This window comes from Pagrus pagrus (genome assembly GCF_965226575.1).
Source record: "Pagrus pagrus genome assembly, chromosome: 20".
In the NCBI taxonomy this organism is placed as follows: Eukaryota; Metazoa; Chordata; class Actinopteri; order Spariformes; family Sparidae; genus Pagrus; species Pagrus pagrus.
The window spans coordinates 2,598,265-2,617,720 of NC_140207.1; the positions used below are offsets into that span (position 1 = coordinate 2,598,265).

The following is a 19,456-nucleotide window of genomic DNA, read 5'->3' on the forward strand; positions in this document are numbered from 1 at the left end:
AATTCAGTTTAATTGATGTCGACAGTTATTTGTCCTCTGTAATAATGTTTTAAAACGTAAATAAAGTCTTTTAATGTTATTTTTATGCCCCTGTTAAGCACTTTGAGTTGCCTTGTGTCTGAATTGTGCGTTACAAATAAACTTACCTTCTGATTTACAAAGTTTCAAGTATAACACAGATGGGCACTGTGAAGTTTTGGACAAGAAATTAAAACTCTGAATTTTAATATTTACAATATTATTGCGGTAATAATACAAACGTTTGTACAAACGAGTGAATAAACAAGCCTTGTGATTTATATTGCAATGAGAATGTCAGATTCATACAACTTAATCACTTTTACGACCTGAACTTTGGGTTTCAGACATTTTCCAGAGCTTTCAGATGAACTACAGATGAAGTGAAAAGCCCCTTAATAACTGTTACGCATTAAATTAAGAATAAATTATAACACTGACAAAAGAAACAGCCTGTTAATCATCCAGACTTCTGTCAAGCTGTTGCCTGATCTGAACTGCATTAATTTGAACTTTAACTTGGCAACATCACAAGTTTAATGTCTTGATTTTGATTTATGTGCATTACTTTTTATGTTTTTTCAGTTTTGACATTAAGCTGCATCAGTCTGGTCTGAATGATGCTGGTGATAAACTCCATGTAAGTATGTCGACATCTGTGGCACCACCTAGTGTGCACTGAGTGTACTGCTTCAGCCATCTTCAGGTGCACAGTGGTGTCAGCTGCAGGGCGACATGTTGTGTTTACATTCACGCTTCCTTAAACTAGTCTAACACAACAGTCTGTAATTGATCCTAAATGAACTGATTACAGGTGTTGGTTCATTTTAGAGGATGTAGTTTGAGGTGCTGCTGAACTGGATCGGTGATATTTAGCCTGTCCAAATTAATATAAATGAGGTGGACTAAATAATGGAAACATCTATCACAGTACTGTAAAATGATCCATCAGACACCTTCAAACATACGAGTTGCTGATCAATGCACCTGGACTACATTTCATTCTCAGACCTACAGTTATAAAAACATCCTGAATTTCTCCGTTTTTTATAAACCTTTCATTAACGGTGACTTTTTCTACCTTTGTCCTTTTTTAAAATCTCCTGCTTATGTAAAGTTTCATAGATTTTAAATGAAGATATCTTTATTAAATCACAAGGTGGTGAAGTCTTCTGAATGCGTTTCATTCTGACTGGTGAGTAAAAACGCAGATCAGTGTACAGCAGTGGAGATATACGGGTAGTGACGATAACAGTGATTTCATGTTTTTATTATATATAATAATTAGTTCAGCGTCTCTTAAATAATTCCCATTTCATTCCGGTCTTGCTTTGTCAGAACACTTGGCTGTAATGAACTATAACGGCGTCATAAAACAGAAAAATTCAGGTTGAACTGGAGGTGTGTTTGCTCTCAACACCCGTCACACGTTTCGATGTGCAGAGATTTTGTTTTAGTAACAATAAAAATGAAAACAAGACAGAAATGTTTTTCCACGTTTATTCTCCTGACACACACACAGACAGCTGTGAGCTCTGCTGCGACCGTCTACTCGTCTGCCTCCGACTCCTCGTCGTCCTGGCTGATCTGGAAGTAACGCAGCTCGTACGTCTCCTTGTCAGACGCCACCACTCTGAGCCAGTCACGGAGGTTGTTCTTCTTCAGGTACTTCTTCGTGAGGTACTTCAGATACCTGGAGGGGAAAGGGGAGTATTGTTAGACCCAAGATATGTGAAGTGCAATAAAATATGAATTGGTCTGGTTTCTCTTTTGAAGCAGCAGTGTTCTGATTTCCCACAAGGTTTCCTGAGGTTTGCTCCAACACATCTCATCTCACCTTTTGGAGAACTGCTTCTCAGACGTGACGTTGATCTTGTTCTTCATGCGGCCGACCTGGACGATGTTACCCAGATTCCCCGTCTTTCCGTTGACCTTTATCCTCTCTTTGAGGAAGATTTCCTGTGGGACAGAGCACAGTGACACACTAGGGAAGAGAACCCTAGTAAATTAGGAGCTAGGGAAGGGAACCCTAGTCCAGACACGGGGTTAGCTGCTTGCAGAGGTCACTACATTAACCCTTTCATGACTACATTATGGATACAGTTAAGGTGTGAGAAAATAATGAGGATCATGGATGCAAAGGAAATGTACTGGGTTTTTTTTTACCAAAATTCACAGCGTCGAACACTTAAAGCACAGTAACTTTTGCAGGTAGACTTACAAAGTTTGCAGAATCCAGGATCCCGTCCTCCACAGGGTGGGTCAGGTCCAAGGTGAACTTCCATGAAGCTCCCTTTTTGGATTTCTTGCCGACAGTCGGCCTCCTCTGTTTGATCTGACAGGTTAAAAACAGGGAACAAGATCAGAAACTTCGATATCAGCAGCAGCACAGATCTGATCCTGCTCCTCTTTAAAGTCACTATTCTTACTTTTACTGCTCCGCTTACACCAGTTAACTTACTATTTAGACACTAGATTCATTTTCGCTGATAGTAAATTTATAGACATCTGTGAATGCACCATATTCTTCATCACCATAAAGCTGTAAGCTACCTGTAGTCTAATTATTGTTTCCTCCCTCTATTCTATTATCTTTCTGGACTCGTCTCAGCGTTGAAGTACAGTGTTTCTCAACCTTTTCGACTTGTGACCCACACCAAGAAATATCAGTTTAGTGCTCACTTTTAATTCACAACATAAAGTGCCAACATGAAATATATTATATTCATGATATAATAAGTATCGATACAAATTAACAGTGACAGGAAGCAACTACCTGAATTTTACTGACATGTAAAAACATTTGTCAATAAATAATAACGCCAACAAGTAGTGAAACATTTACTCAAGTACAGTACTCTACTCAAGTATATTTACATTTTTGTCACTTTAAACTTCCACTCTGATAGTTTCAAGGTAAATATTGTACTTTTACTCCACCACATTTATTTGATAGCTTTAGTCACTTGTTACTTAAAAGGTTTCATGCGGATTTAATTAACAACTCGATGAAAAAACGTGATTTCAATAGAAAAAAAAATGAAAATTGGATGTAAATATAGCTGCCTCAACTCATTTTAAGATTAATAATTAGGATAGCTAATATTTATGCCATGCCGAATTAACTAGCGGGTCAGATACTACATGTAGACTTACATGTACGGATCAAGTTATTCAGTTAAGAGGAGGAAAAACACTGATATAAAACAAAAGCTATGTTTTCCAGTGGAGATCGGCCCCCTGTTACGGGCTGATGAATGGGACACGTGTACGCAAACGTCAAGAATACCACGAGCTAATGCTAACCCTGCTAGCTTGCTGGTTTGCTTCCCTTTAAACCCGCTCATTGTTCGACACACAGCTCTAAAGTCAAAGCTTCACTTCGGTTTACACGATATTGAGCGGATTAAATCAAAAAGGCGAAGGAATTAGTAACGAAAAGCGTAAAGTCGGGAGGAGCTGGCCGGACTTACCGGTGCCATGTTAAGAGCTCGGAAGGGAAAGAGCGAACCGGAGGTGACGCAGCTGTGACGTAGTTAGCGCCGCGTGGAACGCCCTTACCAAATATGGTGAAGACAGCAGAAATAAACATTTCCACACATGAATCTGAGAAAATGGCTCGAGTGGAGACCAGGAGCAGCTCACAGCAGGGACATGTGTCTGTTATGTGCTGGACACACAACAGCCACCGCTGCACTTCACCAGGGTTAACCTGAAAACTTCACAATTTAAGTTTTACCTGTTGTTTCAGCAGCTGTCTGTGTCAGGTGACCAGTCCAAAGGTCAACCACAGCCCAAAAACACCCTGATAATAAACCTGCTGAGCCTGGTTAATCATTCACACCCTCCTCACACACACACACACACACCAGGGCCTCAGACCTGCTAACATCAGTCAGCTGCATTTGTATGAACTTGCAGAGAGAAAACAAGAATCCATCCAGATGAGTCAGAGCAGCCATGACAGACGCGCACCCTTCTTTCCATTGTGGTGGTTTGTGTGGCTCGGCGTGCAGGGAGGCTCACATGACTGTTCATCATCACACCACCATGGAGGACATTTAGGCCGGGCGTGTCTCCGCTCTGCAACTGAAGACACGTTATGTGCTGCCATGACTACATGTGCAGACACACAACAGAAGGAAATACAGCACAGATCCAGGAAATGTTGAAGCACAGGCTTTTTTTTTCCTCTCGTAGTTTCAGTCGTGTTTGTATTTGTAGAAAAACCACAACTTTTTTTCTTGTTGCCTTCAGCTTTTTCAGTTCTCGAGCCCTCTATCACATTATTACCATCATGAGGACCTTACTCTCCTCTGAGTGCAGCTTGTTTATTCACTTATAGAAAGATACTTTTTGAGTTTGTATTATCACCTCATTATTGTAAATGTTAAAATTCTGAGTTTTTTCTCCAAATCTACATACTGCCCCTTTAATCACCTTCACTACTCTAAACTTGTTAAAGAATAAAGCTCTTTTCATGATCACCACCTACTAGTGCACCCTGCATAGGCTCCTTTCACTATCAGAGTGCTCCTGCTGGTTAAGCAGGTTATACTTGTATCCAAACTGAAGTTTATGAAAACATCTTCAGCTGAATGAACCAACAATAGTTTTGAGTCATTTAGGACAGGGGTTCCCAAGCCATTTATGATTTATGGACTGTGTTTTGTGATGTTGGAAATGCCAACACAAGTTTAAATGTTTAAATGACAGTGAAAACACCTGTGGGTCAGACTGAAACCAGGACCCGGACTGAAAAAAGGCCCACTGACAGTGAGCAGAAAAAAGCTAAATACAATCAAAAACATGGCCACAGCTACATGAAATTTGGGGATGCAAATGCTCCAAACCCCTGGTCTGTGGTGTGAGGGGGGAAAGCTAGCTAGTGAGGCTTTAAAGTCCACCTCCTGGTCCGTGTTGGAGGGAGCCCAGGCTTTAAGACGCCACTGACAACTTCTGCACCCGCCCGGACCCACTGAAGTTCTGATACCAAGTATTACCTGCCCACCTGAATAGTGTTATGTTGCATATTCTGGTGAAAATGATTAAATGGATGAAACCTAACGCTTCCACAACACAGAAGTCAGACATGTTTACATGATGGAAGACAGCTGCAACTAACAGTGCCCATTATTTTTTTTTTTAGAAGGAAAAGGACACCAGTTATTGACTATTGGTTAGGATTCTTGTACCGTAATTTTTTATTTTCATCCATTTTATTTTTTATGTACAGTCTTTGCAGGTATACATCAGGTAACTGCAAGTATGATCTACCCCTATAATGGTGCAATTTTATCTTTATGACAAGTGAAACCCAATCTCAAGGTGATTTTCTTCTATGTTAATTGTCTGTTACTGTGCATAAATGGCAATAAAGTTTTGAAAAAAATGTTTTGAGCTTGTAAACACACAGAGGCGAAACCCTCTTTGAACAGAAGTTAATGGCGAGACAATTGTTTTGATTGTTTGAACCGTACCACAGACCACATGTTTGAATTTAAAAGATCACTTTGCAGTTCAATACAGCTTTAAAGTGGTAAATCACCATTTAGTTTAGTGTAAAACCCTCCTCACGAACATCAACTCACAATCACCTGGACAAGTATTAAAAAACGGTGAAAAACCCAAAGAAGTCTGGACATATTGCAGCCAGTCATCCCAGAAGAAGTTAGTTTTAAGAAAGCCAATTCACAGCAGCAGCTCAGAATAGGCTTTGGTCAGTGTTACATCAGACACCAATTACGTGATTGTTGGGTATGTCGACTTTCAAATTATGTACTTGCAGTGTCTTATACTTGATTAGTTTTCTGACAAACTGCAATTTTAGAGTTCAAGTGTGATCTTTTAGATTGAAAAACATCCCGTGGCACAAGTCAAACCAGAAAAAAGTGTCTTGCCATTCACAACCACACCTTTCACCACACTTCACCTCTACAACCCTGACAGTTCTGAGCTTGTAAACTACACATTTTGGGATTAGGTTTGTTAGGATTTGAGCACTTTAGAAAGAAATCCACCATTGTGCGAGCCACACCGTCACGTTACCACAACGACTTCAAATTACTGGGTGTATTGGAGACAGAAAGCCAGACATAGTTTGCAGTTTTTGTCCATTTGTTTCATCGTTTTATTTTTGCCATCTCCAGTCAGGTGACAAAGGCCTCGAATGAACAAAAATTTTGCAACTCTACCACCCTCCCCAACCCGATCGAGTCCCTCAAAAGAACCACACGCCTCACTGCAAACCGCCTCCCACATTTCGGAGGCCCACACCGCTACACACTCATGCCTCTCAAAACAAGATATAACACTCCTTTTGTATTGGGGGATGACCGGGGCAGCGGGGTGAGCCCTCGACTGCCCCGGTGGACGAGAGGTGTGAGTGCACAGGACCCTCACGCCCCTCAAACTTCTACACAGACAAGAGACTGGCATCACGAGGGTAAATCACTGAAGCTTGTTTCTGGTCTTCTTGGGGGAAGAAAAAAAAAAAAACTTCTCTTTTCTTGGTTTTAGAGCTTTGACATGCTGGGGTGGACCTCAAGTGCTCTAAGTGCTAGCCACCACCATTACCAGCAATTAGGAGAAAAATGGACCTTGTCGCACCTAATCCACTCAGGAACCAGAGCAAAAGGCCATGCTGGAAAGCGATATGGCTGCTAGAGGGACAACCTAAACCAGAATTTAGTATCTACAGGGGCAACCCCTCCCTCCCACTGCTTTAACAACTCAAAAACTGCCCCCCTCCCCTTCCCTCTAAAAGGCTAGACCTGCTATATTCAAGAATATAAAAAAATAATCATACAAAAGCTGAATCCCGTTGTTATTTAAACATTCAGGAATGTGAGTGGTGAAACCAACACTTGAAGGCAAAAATAAGCAGGAATGAGCAACTGATCATTATTTTTGAAGTTGTTTTATATAAAGTAGATTGTTACCAAACAAAACCTCAGCGATCAGGCGGAGGACCACGCAGCGAGCTGCAGTGGAACTTTCCCAACAGCAAATGGAAAAGAGAAACGAAAAGGGGAGAAAAAAAAAGATCAATGATGAGAAATCACAACAGAATGATTGAGGTTGTCTGTGAAGGCCGACGCTTTGGTGACAGAACCAATGAGAATGCAAGAGACTGGTTGTGGGTGGTGCTTGTTGCCTGGGCAGCAAAGTCCGTCTCCCTATTTCTGGGCCAAGACCTTGGTAGCGACAGCACATTCATCCCCCATGGCAGAAATCACGGTGACCTGCGGAGAGTGAGCACACACAACATGTTCGAGTCAATCATCTGAAACTTTACACATGCGGCTCGCACGCCTCACATTTCCCCCGAGCCACGACTTTCTGCTTCAATTCAGGACTGAACCCCGTCTGCTTTCAGGAGTGAAAATTAAAAATGTCACAATCATAAACACATGGCAGACACATCAAGACGTGTCGTGTTCTCACTGCTGTCAGTGTCGACAATGTCAAATATTTGCCATGTCGTCATTTACGTCTTTTAGTTTCTGGTGTCGGGCGTCTTCCTGCCGAGCAGGTCAGGAATTACACAGATCCATCAGTTACCTTGTGACCCCTGAATAATCTGGTACATTTGTGCTGTGGATCTGTTTACACTCACCATGAATTCATCACCCGCATCGAACTTTGCTTCGATTTCCTTGCCGATGTCGTTGTCGGGGACACGCAGGTCCTCCCTGATGTCGCCGTTGTCGCTCATCAAGGACATGTAGCCCTCATTGATGTTAACCAACTGGAAGGTGAGGACACATTAAACTGTCAGTGACCACATTTACTGCAACAATAAAGACTTGACTGTCAAACTCACAGCACACGTCCTGACTGCATTGTGCTTACAATTACACTGAAGTGTTGGTTACTTCTATTTTCTTGTTCATATTAGAAGATGATGCTCAGAGTTGGAGGGGAAACTGGATCACAAGCAGAATTACTGCAGTCGTCAAGCCAATTCTTGATGTGTTGAAAATGTTTAGCTGTTTGATAGATGTACTCCTGGTCAAATTAAGCGAGCAAGTAAGTTTTCTCGATGTAAATTGAGCGAGCAACCTGAAGTTACTGAGTTGGGATAGACAGATAATCAACAGATATTCAGCACGTGTCGAATTGCCGATAAAACACATTTATTTAAAGAACGCACAACTTTAGCTCTGGTGCAGCAGCCTCAGTATGTGGTCAGCACTCTGTTGTCTCAGTGTCCACAGCACTATCTGATATCAGTGTAACAGCTGATCAGCACTGAATTATCTGTATTTGCAAAGTAACCAGCAGCTGAATTGATCAAATAAATGAAGTGAAGTTAAAGCAAAGTATCTCAAATTTGTATGTGCAGTGCTCGAGTACATTTTAGTTCATTACATTTTATTTTGATTATTTTTTCCTGTAAATGTATGTTGGTCCCAGTTATCGGTCTCCTCGATTAATAATAATCAATATCAACCCTGAAAAAAATGGTCAACCGCTACAACTCAGTCCCAATCTGACCACAAAGAGCTGAACATGCTTTAATAAACACCCAACATTTCTTACTGAGTTACACATTCTTTGGTAAACTGCTGTGACACTTGTGAGAGACGGTATGAAGCCGTTTACCTGGTAGTCTATCCTCTTGATGGAGGGAACTTCCATGTTGTGGGTGGAGGGGCACATATCTTCATGCTTCTTGTTGGTGAAGATGTCGATACCAACCAGGTTAACCTGCAGAAGAAAATGTTTATTATTTCACAGTGATGTGAAGTATTTAAGAATCATGTCCCAGTGAATCTGCGCTGTTCAACTAAACACATTGATTTACACAAGGCCCTAAAATCCCTGTTTATTTAAAAAGGTTGTGTAAGAATTCCTTTAAAACAAAAATCAACTTAATTTGAAGGGGTAACAGTTTTGACATGTCGAGGACATCTTTGTATGGTGTCCCAGATATAACTACTGAAGTAACCAGTTGGCCCGAGCCATTTTGTACCTCAAGAGGTGACACTCCGATAGTAAACACCAGCACTGCTCAGGTGGTAGAGTCACGACTGCTAGCTGCACGGTTAACTATGCTCACTACCAAACAGCAGCTACAGTTGGTGGCTACCTTGGTGATATGTTGCCCCCCATTTGTTAGAGTACGAATTTGACAGGTGGACAATTCTTACATATTGCACCTTTAGCAGGGAGAGTACATATGAACACATACTGCTGTAACACAATGTAGATAAATTGTGTCCGGTGCTCTTGGAAAGCGTGAAAAAGACCAATTAAAAAACCAGAAGCAACCCAGGCGCTCCACCTTGATACTTGTTGATGTTTGAATCTCTGGTTTTTGGTCATTTTTGATCTGCGGTCCGTGTACAGACCACGAGTCATGACATGATGGATGAAAATGTTTCCCCCAGTTTAGGAGGCAGGTGCACGGGGATTTCAAGGTACAAAGTATTCCTACCATTTTTAAATCACTAAATAAGTGATGTTAACTTTTAAAAATGTTCAACCAGAATCTTATTTTTTTTTTACATTTAACGTGACCAAGTCCCACCGGAGGTTAAAGTCCACGTGGGAGCACCCTGGTGTTTGAAGAAAAAGATAAGCAGACTGTGCATTACAAGAGCAGCACTTCAGGCAGCTTGGCTCAGACTGATGTGAAATCTGAGACCATTAAACCCAAGCTGAGCCTCCCGTCTCTGCCAAACATCTTTGACGCCGGTTGAGTTTTTTCCCTTTTAACATTGCACTGCCGCCTCTCAGCTGCTGTCAGTTTAAAGGGGCTACATTAACCACGGTTTGAGGATGATTTTACCTTGGCATGTCCGTGCTTGCCGGTCTTGGAAGTGGACATCTCCACAATTTTGCAGGGACGTCCCTTCAGCACCACATAGCCGTTCTTTCGCAGAGCAGAGCACTGCATGGGGTAAGTGGCGGAGGCGCCAGACTCGCCGGTCGTGAAATCAAGATCGGGATCTGCCATGGTGCGATGGGTCAGGGGCGCTGCAAAAGATATTCACACATCAATACATTTGTCTCTGCACTGATTAAGAGTCAAACACATGTCAACTAACCATTTACGAGCTGTTTTTAAGTTTGCACCTAGGCTAGAAACCAATACACTCAGAGCTGAGAGGCACAGACAGGGTGAGAAGGTCAACGAGCGCAGTGATGGACGAGCCCATTGCCGGTTCTGCAAGAGCTTTACCTTTGTGTTTTTTTTTAAAGATCAGCAGTTTGAGGTTTTTACATGACGGCTGCCATAATCGCACCAGTGTGTGAAGTAACGTGACACCAGCTACTTCCCCTTAATCTACAATTAAAACCTCCAGAGAGACGTAGCAAACACACTAACTCACAAAACACTATTTATGGCCAAATTATTGTTTTATATTGATGAAGCCGACTTTAATATGCCCATTTTTTTCATTGTTAAAAAGGACACTAGATTTGGAGAGAAAAAACTCATAATTTCTATATTTACAATATTATTGAGGTAATGATACAAACTCAGAAGTATACGTTGTTTCTGTAAGTGAATAAACAAGCGGTTCTCAGGAAAATGACACCATTTGAAGCTAGAAAGGTGGCAGGGTCCGCCACATATTTAAACCAAGTAAAACATGAAATTGTGTCGTCTTTTAAGAGCAGTTTGTTTATTCAGTCATTAAATCAAAGTTTGTTTATTTAGTTTTGTTCAGTCAATGAAGATCTTTTTCTGATTAAACTGCACTTTTTTTAATTAAACTACATTTATGAGCGGCTCTTTTATTTCACTCTAGACTTTTAAATATTATTTTCTCATATTGTGAACTTTGATTAGTCTGCACCTGAAACACAAAAAGGTAAACTCCCTGTGTGTGAACACCTGATTGGCAATCACCCCATTTTAGGTTCGCAGCGGGTTAAATGACATTTTTATGGCCCGGTCCCTGCCCGGGTTGAGCTCGGAACCACTGCAGCCTTTTCAGGGCCCCACTGTGCGGTTCGAGCGCTGCCTTGCTAATCGATATCGCGAGATCTCGAGAAAAGTGGCATCCTCATGATCTGCTCCGCCGATTTAATTGAGTCCGCTGTGAGTAATTAAAGTCAAACTAAAAAAAACACAAAGCGACACCAAAATGTGGAAGTGCGGACAATTAACCCGGCTCGACACGAGGGTGGACGGCTGCGCCACTTCAGCTCTACCAGCAGTTTTTTTTTTTTTTTTTTTTGGTGTGTTGCTAACTGCAACTTCAGCTAAACTTCATAACTCGCCAAAAAACTAACATCGGCTAATTAGCAGCCAAGATGTGTTAATTATTTTCAGATAAGAAAATGAACTCCGAGGGGAACTGCAGCGGTGATTTCAGCGGTCTCACACGAACACAGTAGCTAACGCGAGCCGTCAGAAGTTAGCGTTAGCTGGCCTGGAGTTTACAAGTGCAGCTGCGCCAGATAACGGTAACGTTACCCGGCCAGCTAATACCGATGTGTTACGCAAACATTAGCTCGTGCTAGCTTACATTTTCCGTTTGAACGAACTGCATTACCTGAACTCGCGTTGTAGAAAGACGCTTTTACAGCCGCGGTGGTTATTATCCGACCAACGTGCGCCGCCGCTTCACCAACAGCGGATACCGTTATACGACTGGCGGTGGCTAACGCGATGCTAACAGCGGCTAGTCATGCTAGCAGCCCATTCAGCTCCGTCCAAATAAAGGCAGGGATTGACGCTCGGTCGACAGCGGCGGCGGTGTAAGCTCGTTATTTTAGGCGATAATCGTTAAAAAGACGGAAGACACGCAGACGACGGATCCTGAACGCGCGGCGGAAAAGGGCAGAAATTAGCCGAGAGAATGACAAGCGACTTCCACCGACCGCGCCGCCGAAGGCCGCATGTCCCTTTGATTCAACCCGATAGTGTTAGCTGGATCATGGACACCCACACCCTGCCCCTGCGAAACCTCTTCCACCGCCGAGAAAATCAAGAACCACTTCCCCAGCTTCTCCGAACGGCACACGACTACTTTCATACCTACGGATCTGTCCTCAGCTCAGTTAAAAAACCGTTAGGTCTCCCGTTTATCCCCCCAAGGCAGAAACACGCGCCATGCCACACTTACCTTCCACGAAAAAGAGGACCGTGAATGCGCAGGCGCGGCCAACTTTACTGCAGCATCCGTAGAGGAAGGAGGGAGGGGGGCGTTTATGTGTTCCGGTTGGAGCCTGGCAGAAAGGGATGCCAGGTCCGTGCCAGTCAAACCTGGCAACTCAGCAGTTTAGTCGTTCTTACGGACGGCGGGGAGGCAGGGGCGTCTGTGTTTCTGGTCCCGAGAAGAGCTGGAGCGCCTCATTCCCGCCGCTGTCACAACTTATTAAGGTTTTATGTTAAAAAAACATTTATTTATTGGGCAAGAAGACACAATGCACACATGGAAAACATGAAGAAGAAAAGGGGGTCCGGCCCAGTTCTGTCAACACGCCTGTTTTATCCAGCGGTTTACCCTTTAAAGGAGCATTCTGTAGTTATGGGAAATAATGAATGAACTCTTGATTGAATAAACTGAATAAACAAACTGACCTCGGAGGACGACACAATCTTATATGTGGCGGACCCTGCCACCTGTCTAGCTTCAAACTGTGTTCTGGGACCTTATTTTCCTCTGAGAACAGCTTGTTTATTCACTTATGGGAAAAAATACATATGTCTGGGTTTGTATTATCACCTCATGAATTCTGGGTTTAAATTTCCTCTCTACAACTACATAGTGCCCCTTTAAGCCTGATGACACAGCTTCAACTTGTCACAGTTCACAGCTACTGATGGGAGTGGGAGCTTTATCAGTGGTCCACAGAGTGCAGAAGGTCTTTCCTCGTCTTGTTTTTCAAAAGACTCAGCAACCTGGTACACAGTGCTGCTGGAGAGGACTGTGCTGTCTGACTCAGCTGACCTGTAAATACTGACACTAGCACCTGTTTGTGTTTGTTTGTTTACTTTTTATTTGTGTTTATTCAGCTTTTGTTTGTGTGTTGTATCCATGTGGGGTTATATGTTTCACTGTATTGCTTTCTTTGGTTGTTGTTGATGTATGTTTGCTGTTGTATGCTTCTATGAGGCAAACTACAAGTGCAATAATTGTGTAAATGCTGATTATTCTGACAAAACAACAATCAACCATCACATTAGAAAAGTTACAAACAGAAAAATGTTGGTGTTTCTGGCTTCAACGGGTCATTTATTAACAAAATAGTTGCACGTTGAGTAATCAGTGAATATAATTTGAAGTATTAACCTTTTGATGCATGAAATATTAAATCACAAAGTCATATTTTTATTTTACTTTTACTCAAAAGTCATGCCAATAATAAAACATCTTCTTTTTATTTTTCAATGTTATTTTGAAGGAGTTTCTTGAATGTTCCCTGCCATGGACACTGTGCATCAATGGTTCACAAAGTGATTCAGGAATAACTGTTGAATCTTTTTATTCTCAGAATATCACACAGGTAAAAACAGTATTTTCAACCTGATAAGAGATGTTAGAAAAACTTTTAACCAGATTTTAATATTCATTTTCTTGTACATCGTTTTTCTGTGGACTATTGGACTGATATTTATGTATATATATACTTTATATATGACTTTTCTTTGCTTTATTAAGGATACGCAGAGAGTGGCAGGGGATGACGTGCAGCAGAGGGCCACAGGTCAGATTCAAACCCTGGGCCTCTGCAGCAGGACACAGCCTCCATCAACTGAGCTACTGGTGCGCCCCCTATTGGACCTGCATACAATCTGAAGACTAAAACCCAGAAGCACATTCAAAACCTTTAATGGTCAGACACCGGCACATCTTAAAGAGCTCAGAGTGCCCTGTTACCCCACTAGAGCGCTGCGCTCACAGGATGGAGGGTCACTTGTGGCTCCTAGAGTCTCCAAAAGGAGAAGCAGACATCACCCTGGACGAGCTGCATGGAGCCATTTTAGTTTAGTTTGTCTCCAGCTGCTTCAGTTGTTTACCAGAACGCTGCAACTCTGTTTTACTGTGAAGCTCCAGAAATGATATATGGAGGGAGGAGATGATGACTGGATTTTACATTTTTGGCTGAACTTCTCCTTTAATTATACAGCGATTGGTTTTCCTCCATCGATGAACTGATTTCAGCAGAAATTTGAACATAAATTGTCAACAAGAAACCAAAGAATCCAGAAAACTGTTCTTAACTTTTTATTTGTCGATAAAGTGGCTGTAAGTGTCTGAGATTTTAGTTTTCTTCAAAATGGTACGTTTATCCTTTTTTTATGTAAGTCATGAGTACAGGCAGTGTTTCCTCCAGGTCTGTAGAAGACTTATGTGCACAAATGTGGCAGGAATTTTACTTTTTTAAACAAAAACATGGGATTATTTCACATGATTTTAGAGCACTGGATCAAGTCCATTAGATCTGAGACAAGTCGTTTAGTTATTTTTGGTGCTCTCCACATTGATTTTCACGTTGGCACCTGAGCCTGAAGCATCAACAGTGTGCAGGACTCTTTAGTGTCTTCACATCCAACCGTGTCTGATGGAGAACGTCGCTGTGCAGCCGAGGTGTAAAGAAAGAGCGGAGCCGCTGTGTCGCTGTACAAGGAGAGGACATTTATTGTAGAATTTCCAACATCACAGATGTGTGTTACCAGATTGAGGTCGTCTTTTTGACTGATTCCAGTGATTCAGACAAGGTGAAAACATACACTCACATGCATGTCACACACCTGTGCACACACCTGCTCAGCTACACACACACACACGCACGCACACACACACACACACTCTCACAGGCTGACAGCCATACATACGTTCACAGTCTTGATACGTACAAAAATTGAAATACAAATACAAATAATACCACAATAAAAACATTGTATTTTTTTTTTTTTTTAGAAATTCTTATAGCTATGTTCTCTATTCTGTAGAAAGACAACTAAGCTTTTAATAAGTGAACATTATTATTTTTTTGTCTTTCTCTAAAATGATCAGTAAGATATCATCATGACGAAAATTCTTACAGTATATATATCTTTTTATCTATGGTTTCTCCCACTGACCCTCCTGACCTTTATTCACAGGGTGCTGATTAACGCTCACATCCCGCACATGTAAAAGGCTTCAGCTGGCCTTAAAGCGGCGTCGCTTACACCCATCGCATCCTTTAAGGTCAACGAACAATAAAAGAAATATCAAGTAAAAGATGATCCACTTTTTACTCTCTCGCAGTCTCAATCCCACAAACGTCAGAGACCATCGTCAAACTTTCAACCCTGCGAAAAATAGAAAACGTCATCCAAAGTGATGCTGAGCCCCGTCCTGCTCGCTCCTAATGCCTAAAATATAACTTTTAATGGCAAATGTATAATCATCCAGTGTACAATCTTGACTTATCTGACTGTTACTCGTGAGATAGAAGCCCAGATGCTAAGCTAAGTTAAAACTTTCAATGTACAGCTCAGTGTTGTGACAAAAATGCTTCAGGGCTCGTGTAGAAAGTGTGAGTCTCGCCGTCCTGCCGTCTTCAGTCAGACCAGTCAGCGTATTGCCTTAAACTTACAATTCAGAACGAGTGACGACAGGTAAAAACACGCGTGCCGCCATGCAAGATGCACAACCAAATAAACAGCGATGGAAATACGGAGAAAAAAAAAAAAAAGAGTCAACTCGGATCCCAGACCAAACTTTTAGTGTAAGTCTTCGCTGCTCGGCTCGTCGGTCAGAAAAAAACCTCCCATCTGAGAGAAACTACAGAACGGACAGATTTACAGAGGTGGGACAAAAAAAGCCAGACTGTTATCTTTTGTTTTTTTTTCTTCAGTGTTTCTTCACCTGCTTCGCAAAGTCTGTCCGTAACATCAACGTGAGTATTTACACAGGAGCGGTGCACACAGAACAGCAGGGACAGAAAAAAGGTGGAGAGAACGAAGGGCAGCAAAAGTAGAAACGTCCAGAAGTTGGCAACTACTCTACGCCAGATTCCTCCTGTGAGAAACGATGTGAAGACTTTTGTTATTGTGTTGCTGCTGCAGCAATAATACAATATCTACAACCTTCCTTCCCCAACCACAGATCTGCCAGGACACAGTATCTGAACACCAAAGCGTGCAGCATCCTCGATGACACGTGTTAAATCTCTCCTCTCCCCTGCGACACCGACTGCTTGTTTCCTAACGGGGGAATAGAAGGTGTTTCAGCAGCAGCACTCGGGATGAGTGTTCACACTGTGAGCGACACCGACACGGAGAGCGACGATCAGGGGAGCGACGTGCACGTCGGCCACAGCCGAACTCTACAAGGTCAACGGATCCTGATGGTGTAAAACTGACAGCGCTAAGAAGACACGTTACGTCTTTGCTACAAGATGTTAGTCTAGAAAACATCCGTCGAGATCAGCGTCAGAAGGGATTCAGATGATAAGATGTGTTGTTTGACTTCAACGTCTGGCCAGTGGCAGAGTGGTATCAGGCTGATCGTCCACACTTAGCCGGCTAATGTAGAAAAGTTTAAAAACGACATGTGCTGATATTTGTTTTGTAACGATCTCTCTTCAGACTGGAGTCTCATTTTAAGGTGTCTATCCGCTGTGCAATGACGTCGATGCTACTGTGCAAGATGACTGAATTCTCAGTTGTAAAATAAGATTTGGCTGCAGCGTCGACACTCGGATGCACTGAAAAAAACCTCAAAAGGACTTTTTAGCCAAATCATTAGTAAATAAACTGAATCAAGGATGTCTGTCCGCCATCACGACGTGGTTGTGGGTCGAACGCTCCACCAGCTGAGCTCCTGGGGCCCCTGTTAATGATATGTTTTCCACACTGACGGGTCCAGAGGGGCCACAATCACTACAAGTCAGGCCGTGTTCAGGTGCTTCTGAGTTGGAAGGAGAGGAAACTTTATCTCCGTCAAGGCGGCTGTGTTTTCATCATAGTGTTTGTTGTTTTACAGAATGGATTTCCACCAAACTGGGATGCAGGATGAGTCTCGGCCCAGAATAGACCGCATTAACTTTTGGTTCAGATCCAGATAAAGGGACGGATCCAGGAATTACTTCTCACTTTCTTTTCAGACGGGACGTTTTCAACATTGTGGTTTATTTCTCAGGAGATGATCGTGGATCTTGATGAAATAAATCAGGTGTATTAAGGTGGCTGCTGACTATGAGTGAGTCCAGTTTGGTGCAGATAAAGGGGCCTGCTGGGCCTGTTGGGCCTCGGTGGAGGTATGTAGATCTGGTGCGTATTCCTTTACTCTTTAAACAATTATGTACACAGTCTCGTACCTTTGCCTTGTTTCTGTTTGCAGTATTTTTAGGCTGGAAATCAACTGTTGTCGTGGTGTATTTCATTGGATTGTGGCCAATCGGTGGCGTTCAGTCTCCAAGTCGCTTTGGACGAAACATCATGATTGTCAACTTGGGAAACCGACATTGCAAAGAGGACAAAGAGCAACTGTATTCGTCTGTTCATGCAAAGTAAAACATTTGGTTTGAGTTCAATGATTCCTCCACTTAGTTGTCAGAAAGCTCAGCGTGGAGCGAAACACTTTAGCCGGCTACGTGTGGACTGCAAAGTGATTTTGGTTCGATTTGACTTTTACATTTGGAGACTTGGTTTAAATGGTTGCATCCACTTTGTGGGTCACTGACAAGCTCCAGTTGTCTTTTTCTATTGATGCTACCTTAACACAGCGCAGTAATAGACGTCCGATCGAAGTCAGAACATCCGCACCGACAAGCAGAGTAGAAGGACAGATCGTACTCGCAGTGTGAACACCCTGTAAGAAACATTAATGTGCTACACAGAGAACTTCTCTACAGCTCCCCATTCAATCAGATGGGGAAGTCAAAGGCTACTCGGCATGATGTCGCTGTCCTTTAAAGTTCTCCAGAACAACCATCAGCCCAGTCCAACAGTCCAACAGTCCACAGGGAAGGCGAAGGTCTGGTCCACTGTGACACCATCATTGGGCCTGTAGCGCCCCCTATAGTTGGAGAGTGTCTATTAACTCCAGTTGTCCGATCGTCCGTTCAGCAGCTCGTTGTTTTCCTCCACAAACACACACACATTGTACACACACACACACACACACACACACACACTGTCCTCCTGTCTTTCGTTCGCCCCTCTCTCCTGATGTCGGGCGATGTTCAGAGTGAAGAAGAGAAGGGTTGTGGGTCGAAGGAGAGGCGTTACCAGTTCATCATGGAGCTTCTGTTGAGGGTCATGAAGAAGACTTGACTGCTGCCTCCAGAACGCACCGAGGCGAAGAAGACCTGCAGGAACGAGACGCTTGTGTTAGTGTGAAGGACAGAGAGGGGGAAGCGCCGAGGCTCAGGTGCGTCCAGGTGTTGTCAGACTAACCTTGTCGTTCCTCTCCGACAGGAACTTCAGTCGCTGAGCTCGCTTGTGCATGAAAACTCCGTCGAGGTGTCCCGTTTCCACGGAGCGGATCTCAATGGCCTTCTCTCCCCAGCCCATGATCTGGTTGGAGTGGATGTAGGCTGCAGGGAGAGGAGAGGGTACACACACACACACACACACACACACACACACACCACACACACACACAAACACACACACACACACAAACACACACACAGAGGGGGATTGGACAGGAGAAGACTCAGCACCAGTCTCACACCCAAGCCAGTCACACATCGAGGCCTCCTCCGCCTCGCCTCCGGGAGGAGATTATTGCAGCAGTTTCTGACGACCTCTGAGCTCTTCATGTGAGGAAGCGTGGCGTTGGGGAAGACGCCGTCAGAGCAACAAATAATGCAGGACGGCGTGAAAGGGTGCTTGCTGGGTTTCCACTTGATTGGTTTGACGTCAGTGTTTGATCTGAGTGAATTATCGCCTGACGCTGGTGGTCTGAACTTTTGCACGTGAGCCGCAGCCTTAGATCAGGTTGTAAAACAGCTTGGACAGCAGGAAATGTGGGTATCTTTAAACCTGGGACCTATATTCACATGTTGTGGTGTGTTAATGATTCATTCAATCGTACCAGATGATTCAGAATCGGTCCAGTAGATCGCATCATCGATTCTGGCAATCTAGATGAGGCAACAACTGCTTAACACTCACGATATTTCAGAGCGAGACCTCTCCAGCGAGCCTGTCAGTGACAAAAACTTGACTCTGAGGTTTGCAGTTGCCCCAAAGGACTGCGTGGCAGCCATTTTCTTCTGATGTCACGTTCAGGTTCAGGGTGTGAACCTCCAATGTCGTACTGTTGTGCTCCAGAAGGAAATCTGACAAATTGCTATTTAACAGCTTCCTTATTGATCAGCAGCTGAAAAGACAATGGATAGTAAACATTCGGCGGGACATCGGAGGGACCCATTAGCCAACAGCTAACGTGAGCATTCAACCACTTCCTAGCTAACATGAACACGTCTTGGACACATTTATTTAAGCCTGGAAGTAAAACGTACTGCACGT

General features: G+C 43.1%; 3 protein-coding genes and 1 long non-coding RNA gene across 8 annotated transcripts in view; 1 reads left to right on the forward strand and 3 right to left on the reverse strand.

Moving 5' to 3' along the window:
- Positions 1 to 1,504: 1,504 nt before the first annotated feature.
- rpl22l1 (ribosomal protein L22-like 1) lies at positions 1,505 to 3,593 on the reverse strand. The gene is made up of 4 exons (XM_084340545.1): positions 3,492 to 3,593; positions 2,240 to 2,353; positions 1,856 to 1,977; positions 1,505 to 1,711 (listed from the first exon to the last, which is right to left on the reverse strand). The coding sequence occupies exons 1-4, from the start codon at positions 3,498 to 3,500 to the stop codon at positions 1,567 to 1,569; spliced, it is 390 nt and encodes a 129-aa protein (XP_084196671.1). The 5' UTR covers positions 3,501 to 3,593; the 3' UTR covers positions 1,505 to 1,566.
- A 3,328-nt stretch (positions 3,594 to 6,921) lies between these two features.
- On the reverse strand, positions 6,922 to 12,206 carry eif5a (eukaryotic translation initiation factor 5A). 2 transcript variants are annotated; one of them, XM_084339882.1, is made up of 5 exons: positions 12,105 to 12,206; positions 9,815 to 10,002; positions 8,626 to 8,730; positions 7,637 to 7,768; positions 6,922 to 7,262 (listed from the first exon to the last, which is right to left on the reverse strand). In XM_084339882.1, the coding sequence occupies exons 2-5, from the start codon at positions 9,980 to 9,982 to the stop codon at positions 7,197 to 7,199; spliced, it is 471 nt and encodes a 156-aa protein (XP_084196008.1). In that variant the 5' UTR covers positions 9,983 to 10,002; positions 12,105 to 12,206; the 3' UTR covers positions 6,922 to 7,196. The 2 variants fall into 2 exon arrangements, with proteins under 2 accessions (XP_084196008.1, XP_084196009.1); XM_084339883.1 differs by lacking the exon at positions 12,105 to 12,206 and adding an exon at positions 12,017 to 12,037.
- Positions 10,012 to 14,240, forward strand: LOC311249126. The gene is made up of 3 exons (XR_014621120.1): positions 10,012 to 11,442; positions 13,387 to 13,488; positions 13,644 to 14,240. It is a non-coding gene; the product is annotated as an uncharacterized lncRNA (long non-coding RNA).
- Positions 14,241 to 14,600: 360 nt separating this feature from the next.
- Positions 14,601 to 19,456, reverse strand: part of tnikb (TRAF2 and NCK interacting kinase b) — a 46,283-nt gene continuing 41,427 nt past the window's right edge. For all 4 annotated transcript variants that reach the window (XM_084339879.1, XM_084339878.1, XM_084339881.1 and 1 more), the window contains 2 exons: positions 18,377 to 18,516; positions 14,601 to 18,288 (listed from right to left, as the gene is read on the reverse strand). In XM_084339879.1, coding sequence (XP_084196005.1) covers positions 18,403 to 18,516 — 114 coding nt within the window. In that variant the 3' untranslated portion in view covers positions 14,601 to 18,288; positions 18,377 to 18,402. The remainder of the gene's footprint in view (positions 18,289 to 18,376; positions 18,517 to 19,456) is intronic.